This window comes from Eucalyptus grandis, chromosome 4, assembly GCF_016545825.1.
Source record: "Eucalyptus grandis isolate ANBG69807.140 chromosome 4, ASM1654582v1, whole genome shotgun sequence".
Taxonomy (NCBI): domain Eukaryota; kingdom Viridiplantae; phylum Streptophyta; class Magnoliopsida; order Myrtales; family Myrtaceae; genus Eucalyptus; species Eucalyptus grandis.
Window position 1 is genome coordinate 32,905,011 of NC_052615.1, and position 9,683 is coordinate 32,914,693.

General features: G+C 39.3%; 1 protein-coding gene across 1 annotated transcript; it reads right to left on the minus strand.

Annotated features, from left to right (window-relative positions):
• Nucleotides 1-3,019: 3,019 nt before the first annotated feature.
• On the minus strand, nucleotides 3,020-9,172 carry LOC104441944 (ATPase 11, plasma membrane-type). Its single transcript, XM_010055209.3, has 21 exons — nucleotides 9,119-9,172; nucleotides 8,586-8,705; nucleotides 8,382-8,480; nucleotides 8,158-8,295; nucleotides 7,914-8,048; nucleotides 7,553-7,732; nucleotides 7,126-7,332; nucleotides 6,915-7,034; nucleotides 6,683-6,802; nucleotides 6,382-6,504; nucleotides 6,179-6,283; nucleotides 5,940-6,084; nucleotides 5,595-5,750; nucleotides 5,281-5,519; nucleotides 5,112-5,144; nucleotides 4,941-5,022; nucleotides 4,666-4,826; nucleotides 4,301-4,513; nucleotides 3,970-4,152; nucleotides 3,629-3,807; nucleotides 3,020-3,355 (listed from the first exon to the last, which is right to left on the minus strand). The coding sequence occupies exons 1-21, from the start codon at nucleotides 9,170-9,172 to the stop codon at nucleotides 3,262-3,264; spliced, it is 2,886 nt and encodes a 961-aa protein (XP_010053511.2). The 3' UTR covers nucleotides 3,020-3,261.
• Between the last annotated feature and the right edge of the window lie 511 nt (nucleotides 9,173-9,683).

A 9,683-nucleotide genomic window follows, 5' to 3' on the forward strand; every position in this document is an offset into this window, starting at 1 on the left:
GCCATTAAAGAGAATGATTAAGGTGGTGAGGACTGAGGAGTAGTGATGTCTTATCCAAAGATGCTGATGAATAATGTTCGAATGGTGGAGATATTGCGTGCTCTCTTCTTTCTTCTTTATGCCAAGATGCTGAACGAGTGACGACAGAGAAAGGAATATATCCTCTTATCGATATAAATCGTCAAAAAAGATATAGAGAGAGAGGGAGAGAGGTTTCTGATTCAGTAGTACGGCTACATGAGGAAAACGAGGAAGAAATCATATTTCTCGAGATTCGCCATTTAAAAAAAAAAAAAATCTTGGAGAGTGCCCAAAAAACTTACTAAGAAGATCTGTCAGAATTACAGTGATTATTTTTCTTTTCTTACATGTAATTCATACTGAAAATAATCGAAATATTTCCTATTGATTACAAATTTAGCCGGTTTCTCGCTACCAAGCTCAATAAGAATAATGAAGCGGACTCGACGATGTTGGATTTGGGCACGCATTGGCCAGTGCATTGGACTGAAAGCCTCTAAAACATCAACCTCCATCGCTCTGTACAATGAAACTCAGGACAAGAGCGGGAGGTGGACAAAGTACTCATCTTCTTTGCATCTTCGACTGTTTCTGCTGCAGTATTTCACGCGTTTGTCTGTTCTCTCTTTCTTCACAACCACGTACGGTTAAATATACACAGACACGGCGATCGGTTCGAATCGATTAGGCTTGGATGATGACGAGCATCTTCCTGGTTGACCATGAGGGAAATCCTAAGAACCAGCTGAACTTTTATGGTACCAAGTTTGGGTGGGAGCTTTTGACGTTTGGGATGAGAAAGAAGCGGGCGCTGTTGGGTTGATAGGACCCTGCTTGGAGTTCATTTCTCCCCTCGCTTTCATCTTTGTCGTCTTGATTACATCTTTATTGTATCTTCCATAGCTACCCAGATCGTATAGATACGGGAATATACGTATCGCAATCACAAACGTGATTCATAGGCGCCGTGCGAACAACGTGAAAACCTGCACTACTTGCCCACGTGGTATTGTGGGGTGCTGTCGGTTTTCATCTTTGTTTTTCAAAAGACAAAATATATATTATTATAGCTTTAGAAAATTATGAAAGGATTTTGACAACTTCGGATATAAATAAAGGAAATTTGTTAATTTCAAAGCACTCTTTTTCTCGTGTTATGTATGATCAGTGTATTGAAATTTAAGTCTTTTATCATGAGGTAAGGCTAAGAAATGTCCCAACAGTGCTGATAATGATACCCCTTCTAAATATTGAGGATATACTATCAAACATATAATCAAATCTTAAGTACCAAGGCTCTATTTTTTTGTGGAAACTGAATAATTTGAAAAATATTTTCATAAAATTGATCAATTATATCTTTTAAAATAATTAGCCAATAAATCTTTTTCATTATCATAAAAAATTTATATCTAAACATTTTATTTTTGGTGATCGAGAAACCGCCGGAGACTCCTTTTTGCTTATGCTAATCGGGGTCACATCGCCCTCCGATACCTAGTGGCACCATCGGACGTCATTGCAAGCCATTATTTAGACGTAAACCTCAGGGGAGGCTAGCTCAAAATTCCCTGCTTAAGACACTTTAGCAACGAGATGGCTCGAACCCTCGACCTATGTGGTGGAATGGAGAATGCATACCAACTGCACTGTCTGTGGTTGGGTTATATCTAAACATTTTCATAACTGATGAAAATATTTTTCATCTATTTATTTTTGTAAGTGATACAAATGATCATTTTAGAAATTTTTTTTCCAAATCATTTATTTTTCATGAAATGAACACATCCTAAAATTTAAAAGAACTTTGGCAAAAATATCATTGCATATAGCACATTCGTGTAAGTGCATATAGCACATGGTATGGTTTAAGAATTTAAATCTCGTGTTTGTCGTTAATTAATCAATTCTGTGGTGATTAATTATCAATCAAAGTATGGCCTAATGATCTTATCGTGCATAAAAATGAACGTGAACGGCTGGGTTAAGGCTTAATTAGAGAGTTGTGTTGTACAATCTACAAACCCACAATTAACAACATATTCCGAAAATTAATAATGAAAAATGGAATTTAGTAACACGAAGTTACGAATGCATTTAAGAAATTACCGTGACCTACTGAAATTACTACTTAGAGATCAAATAATATGTGATTCGAGCTCATAAATTTGTGCAAATTTCGACTGTGCATATAATGGAGAGGAGGCGCATAACGCTGCTAATTCCTTTTTATTTAGCTTGTATATCTTGTGATTAAATGGTTTGAGCAACAATTTAGGCTCTCATAAGATCAATGCTTGCATTATGGTCGTCTTCAATCTTCGTCATCATACTAACAGATAACCAATTTTATTGCTGAGTTATTCTCTCATTGGGTTTAATTTCATAGTTCAGATGATTTCCCTGTAAATTCTTCTGTCTATCCATGGCCCTTTCTGAGATTTTCTTGAACTCATGCACGGACATGAGTAGAAATCTATGACTTTTACGACAGACTTGACATGACCCACCCGATGAAATAACTGTAAAAACAAGATACAATGAAAGGGAAAGACATTTCATGTTTGTATAAAAGACCATACGTGTTGAATGATTAAATGTCACTACATATGGATCGTCAGGGCATTACACAATTCCTTGTCATAGGCTCATAATTCATCAAATGCGTGGTTGAGCGTTTGGGGAGAGAAACATGTTTACGTGTGTGTAAGAAAAATAACAGAGCAGATGGAGATCTCATCAAACTGAAGATAGGTCATGAACAATATGAGCAACTTTGAACAAAACCCAGAACACATTATCCTCCAGGATGTCCATCTCTCTCCCATCCAAAGGAACAAAAATGGGGTGCTGAGTACAATATTTGCACTGAGGCATCTACGTAACATAATTATGTTCATCAAAAGAAATTAATCAATTGCCACAAGAACATAGTCTTTGAATCAATGAGGATATCGACCAAAAAAAAAAAAAGAATCAATTAGGATGGAACTCGACATTACATTGTTGCGAATACAATGATGCAATTTCTGGATCATCATAGTCGTGTATGTTTTAAGCTCTTATTGGGTATAGTTCGTGTTACATGACTAAACATCATCAAGCACGTAAACATGTAGAATTATTCGGAGACATATGGCAAACAATGGGGTGAAAATAAGCTTGCGAAAACGTGAGGTCGAATTGAAGGCGCATAATCAGCATCACTGACATGGAGGCGAAACCAGAAACTCTGCAGCTTCAGACGGTGTAGTGAGGATTGACATCGATGTCTAGACCCCTCAGTTTTGCAAATGACTCCACCTTGCCCTTCAGAGTGTGAAGTTCCCTTAGTCTGTATTTTGTAAGGAAATTAATCAAGTTAAATATCATGATGGCCAGCTCAGTTTAATCACATCATCATGGAAATAACTGTAAATCAGAGGGATTATCCAGAAATTTTTATCAATTTGATAGCAGGAGGTCGAAAATGTTTGAATGATTAGTCGCAGATAGAGATATTGTCATATGATTGTATGCATTAGTTCTAATATGACTTGGAAAGAAGTAAAAGATGACCCTCTTTCGTATTGGCAATGCTGAGCATTTTGGCGTCAATGAGTCTAACCTTGCGAGTTCCGCGCGTCTCCTGGCTTCTTCGGCCATGACACCAACGTCCCCAAACGTGTGCTTCTCAAACATCACTTTAGTCTCCGTGGATGCGAGACCATGCAGTGTGCGCTGCTCCGCAGCCCAGGCAGCCTCACGCACTTCCTTACCAAAGTCCTTCTGTGTAGTGAGTGCCGTCTGCAAAAAAATTCAATCAGATTTTCATCAATAAGGAATGTATGCGGTTGGTCAATTTCAGAGCATGACTATCCAATCAAGCCAAGAATATTAATGGAGCGAAGCTAAACTAATGCCTAATCCAGTGATTCCTAAAGAGAGTTTAATGATTATTTCACTTACCCTTTTGTTGTATACCAAACCCCATGCTCTTCCACTTAGTGCATACCGAACAGCGAATTTGATTGGATCGAGCAGCATGTAGGTTAAAATGTTGTAAAGCCAGATGACACCGGTCCACTTCCACCCAATCTTACTGATTCCGGCAAAGTCCCATGTTGCGGCAGCAGAGAGAGTAGTTGCCATCTGTAAGATCAAAGAATCGAGCCACGAAGTTCCCAGTGTAGTCATTCCTTTGTTGCTATATATACTTGTATTGGAGCTAGTGAATGGACCACTGCTTAGACATAAGGGTAAAGCCCACATCTCTTGAAAAAAGCAATGTAATTCTTACCAGTTGAGCTATGATAAATGCAGCAACAAGAAGAAGACCGGGTCTTTCTGTGTAAGACCATCCCCTGGAGCGAGTCACAAAAATGAGAGCTTGGCTGATGGTGCTGACTTGGAGATATACAGCAGATGCTAGCTGTTGGTTTATTGCCTTGGACACGTTATGGTCGGACATATTGAAGTGATGCTTATTGAAGTCCTTGACACCGAAATGTTTCTGTCAGAAAGAAGATGGAAAGCATCAGTTACTGGTTTTTAATTAGGAACACCAAAACATGAATTATTTTAGCGTAATGTATCAAATAGTATTTTAATAATCATGCGCCTCAATTAGTAGATTCGTAAAAGGTTGCTATGCAGGAAGCATACCACAAAAAAGTTAGTTTCATAGGCCATCCAGAAGAATACTGCAGTCATGATGGCAAGGTAACTGCCTATGATGATTCCAGTAGCGAAGATTTCACTCAGCTTCCAGCTATCTGGAATTGGTGATGGCTTGACTCTGTCTTTGGATATGGTCATTATCGTACCTAATAGAAGATGCCATGCCATGCACATATTAGGAGATTATATTGAAGATAACTGCCCGCATTGTAGGCGTTGAGCGGATGGACAGGAGAAGCTACAAGAGTGACAGTTCTTACCATCGTTGAGGATGGCAATGATGAGAACCATGAAAGGTGGGAAACTGAACCTCCAGAAAACATTGAGTAACATAAATCCTAGCTGTTAGATAAGCCCACTGGTCAGTATAAAAACATGATAGAATTTTGTGGAAGTAGCGTCTGGCAGCCAAGCAGAATAGGATAACTTACAACAATACGGATAGTGATAGACACTGCATATATCTGAAATGTGAGGAAAAACAAAAGAAACATGAAGGCACTAGAAGTGATTGGATACCTCGAGCCAGAATCAAAAAGTTGTTAAATAAAATGGTGATTTAAAGAGTTGATCCAGTTCCAGTAAAAAAGATTTCATTACCGTGTAATTCTTCATCCGCTGAAAGATTGCACGACTAGTTAAGACAGCACTAATGATGACACTGAGTCCAGGCTCTGTGAGCACTATATCAGAAGCACCACGAGCAGCATCGGTTGAATCAGCAACAGCAATGCCTATATCTGCTATTTTCAGTGCAGGTGCATCATTGACCCCATCACCCGTCATTCCAACAATGTGCTTCTTCGCTTGTAATCGCTTCACGATCTCAAATTTGTGCTCTGCAAAGAGCAAAATATGCTAAGCTTGGGATCATCCTATTAAATTTATAACATGATGTGATGTGATGTGTTTACCAGGAAATACACCAGCAAAACCGTCAGCTTTCTCGATGAGCTCATCAACCTGAAATGGGATATCCCTATTTTCACCGATCAAAGATGAAGAAGGATACATATTTGTGCCCATGCCGAGACGTCTTCCTGTCTCCTTAGCAATTGCAAGTTGGTCACCTGAAACAAAGGAGAGACATTGCTCAAAATATTTATCTACTTTTACGAGTAAGAAAATCATTGATTTCTGTGAACATGTAGCAGTAGTAACTACTAACTAGGGAACTTCTGTTGAATAAAGCAGGCTTAATAAATGTAAATTGGATCAGAAACTCGGCCGGGAGGAAAAAAAAAGGTCATGGTGAAGACCTGTAATCATCTTAACACTAACACCGAGATCTAGGGCTCGTCTAATAGTTTCAGCACTGTCATGGCGAGGCGGATCAAAGAGGGGGAGGAGACCGACAAATTCCCAGGGCCCCCCAGGACTATCTTTGGTACCAGCCAGTATTTCCTGTGGAACAAGATGCAAGACAACTTCAATCCGTCAATAAGGAATTGGGAAATTGGAACTCAAGCATGATGGAGTTCTTTCCAAGAATAATCACCTGACGAGCAACGGCAAGGGACCGAAGCCCACGTTCAGCAAATTTATCTATTGTTGAGTGCACCCGTTTTTCAATCTCGGCTTTGTTCCATGCCAGGTTGAGAATCTAAATTTTCACACGAAAAAGAATCTGATTGTTAGCAGCATATGCATAGAGCTCTTTTTAACCTAGATTCAGAACAGAAAGTGTCATGTACGAAGTACCTGTTCTGGGGCACCTTTGCTCACCCGGTGCATATCACCACTCTTATCAATGTATGTAAGCGCTGTCCTCTTATCGGTTGGATTGAACGGAAGAAAGTGGACTTCTGTGATTCCGGCTCGTGCCTTATTAATAAGAAGAAAGGGCTTAATCAGATTTATGTTGATAAAGCACTCTTTTGGAGCACAAGGTGCTTACAAGAATGTAACTTTCACCATGGAGAAAGAGTGAGATGGGAGGACATGCCTACAGGAAAAATAAGCAAGTCATTGCATGAGTTATTAGGCAATTAGCCCCAAATACCTCCTTTGGATCAGCCAACATTGACACAATCGCGGCATCAATAGCATCTTGATTCTCCAGCCTTGAAGCTCTAGCAGCCATCAACACAACTGTATCCTTTTCAACATCTTTAGCAAGGACCTGCACAAATGCAATCAGTTTAGTATTGGAATCGTCCAAAAGAAGCGCATTCCTTGGGCATGAAAACATAGGAAGAACAACTTACGAAAATTTAAAGTCGCAAATGTGGTACCTCTATCAGATTCTTGTCAACTGTAAGTTTGTTGAGTGTGAGAGTGCCGGTTTTGTCACTGCAAAGCACATCCATCCCAGCCATTTCCTCAATAGCTGTCATTCTCTTTGTAATGGCACCCTACAAGTAAGAGAAGCAATTTACTTAAATGCAAGAACAGTTGTCACCAGAAACATCACATACAAATATGATCACTCATTGTTTTACAAACCTGTTGAGATAGTCGATGAGAACCGATAGCCATAGTGACAGAGAGAACAGTTGGCATAGCAATTGGGATCCCACCGATAAGCAGAACAAGGAGGTTATCAATACCATCACGGAATCCTCTATCTTGAAGGCCAAATATTATGACGATTTCAATGAACATCCCCACAGCGATCGAGCAAATGCAGAAGTTTCCGATTGCTGTTAGAACCTGAAATCACAGAAACAAATGAACAAAGTACAAAATTTTATCAATTAACTGCGGCTTTCATTCTGCGAAGAAATGTTCCAAATGGTTCAATCAATGTGAATTTATTTAACTTGTACTAAAAGTAAAGGTTTTTTTGTGCACGGTGTATAATCTTGGTCAGTTCCCTTGCAACCAATAACACATTAAGTAAGATAATGAACCAAAAGCCTCCGGCACAAACCTGCTGAAAGTGGCCAACGTGTGTTGTGGTTTCAACAAGATGAGCTGCCTTGCCGAAGAAGGTATGCACTCCAGTGGCTATAACAACTGCTTCAATCTCACCTTGTTTGCAGGTTGAACCTGAGTAAACTCCATCACCAGGATTTTTTGTCACTGGAAGCGACTCTCCTGTGAGAGCTGACTGAAAGAGAGATAATGCGGTGAATTAACCCCACCTTAGAAACAACTGAACAATAACTTTTGTTTTCATATTTTGAATTTCCATCAAGACAAATGACTTCAGGCGCATCCTTTTCTAATGCTAGCCATTTGTTAATAATAACTCTCTTGTGGACTGGGAGCAGTCCAGGATAGCTTTGTACCTGATCAATCTTCAAAGGATCTCCTTCAAGCAATCGAGCATCAGCGGGAATGATGTCACCAAGCTTGATACTAACAATGTCCCCTGGAACCAACACTGAGGCATCTTCTTCACTCCATTTTCCATCTCTTAAAACCTGAAGGAGACAGACAGGTTTGAGTGGAGCAACAAGGAAAAAAATAATGTGGAAAAATCAGTCGACTGTTTATTATTAAGATTTTATGATAAAAAGTGAGTATCAAAACCTTAGCTTTCGGAGCCAACCGAGCCATAAGGGCTGCAGCAGCATTTCCAGCATTATTTTCTTCAATAAAGCTGATTGTTGAGTTGATTACGAGCAAAGCAATGATGCCCAGAAAATCAGGGTAATCCCAGCCCTTGTTCTGCATTAAGAATGAAACTCAGACTGAGAAAAATATATCTACCTTTGTTGATTGTGTATGCAATTTCGAAGATCCTATGAACATACCCCTCCATGTGCCATTGCTATGGCCATAATTGCGGCAGCTTCCATGACCCATGACAGAGGATTCCACATAAAGCCCAAAAACTTCAGTAACTTACTTTCCTGTAGAGGTAGTTCATAATACCAAAACTTGTTTAAAAAAAAGAACCCACTAGTAAGTGATCTTAAGTTGCCAAATTAGAGAAACACAGAGGCCAAGAAAAGGACCTCTTTCTCTTCAAGTTTGTTATATCCAAACACCTCAAGCCGCGTTTGAACCTCATCAGAGCTAAGACCTTCTTTCGTACACTTCAACTTTTCAAAGACTTCTTCCACGGGGATGTTCTCCTGCCAAATGTGGATTCGCCATTAGCTAATGGGCATCTATACCACAGATTTCTACTGAGCATTTTCGCATGGTTGTTTCTTAATAGAATATCTCATATTTCATCAAACTAGACATTATCTACTGAAGAGATATTTAAGCTTGGGAAGAGTTGAAATTTGAGTATTATAGCTCACTTCTTTTATCCTCACCCTGTGAGAAAGAGCATATTATAAAACTTTTGCAGAGGGTTCTTACATGAAGTGTCGCGTGATATTCGTGTTGCAAATTGATATGACTATCAAGAAACACATGAATATCAGCACAACTACCAAACCACAAACTAGTTTGCCTTAAGCCATTTTCAAGAAACAAAGAAGACTTGAAATTCTGATCTATTTCAATAATGCAGATCCCAGACAATATTGGCACTCACCAGATCAACGGTTTCCTTGCTGATAGCTTCGAGTGCGATTGTAATCTTATCCATTGTGCAAACCCTGATTCAACTTCAACCTGCCGATTACAGTTCATCATCTGATCATCTAAACCCGTTTGCAACCACAAAGACTAATGACCACTCAATCTTAATCTACAAACAAAAGGACGAACTGCGTGGAAAATGTAATATGAGTCCAACAATTACTGAAATTGTTCAAAATGAACAAAGCATCACCCGGCAAAGAGAATGCATAATGTAATGCGAGTCCTCCAACGATTACTGAAATCGTTCAACATGAACAAAAGCATCACCCGGCAAAGAGAATGCATACCATGCAGGAAGAAAGTAGTGAAGAGATCGTGGTGGTTCATCAGTTCCACAAGTCAGCCAAATTGAAATGGATTCTCCTTGTGTCGTTCCATCAAATATATAATCAATCTATTAGTAATTGCATTATGCCAAGTCCTTTTATAGCTCGAAGAAGATAAAAATCATTGCCCTTTCCCACTTTTGATCATCGTATGGCTCACAAGCCTCGAGTGCCCTTATCATGCACATA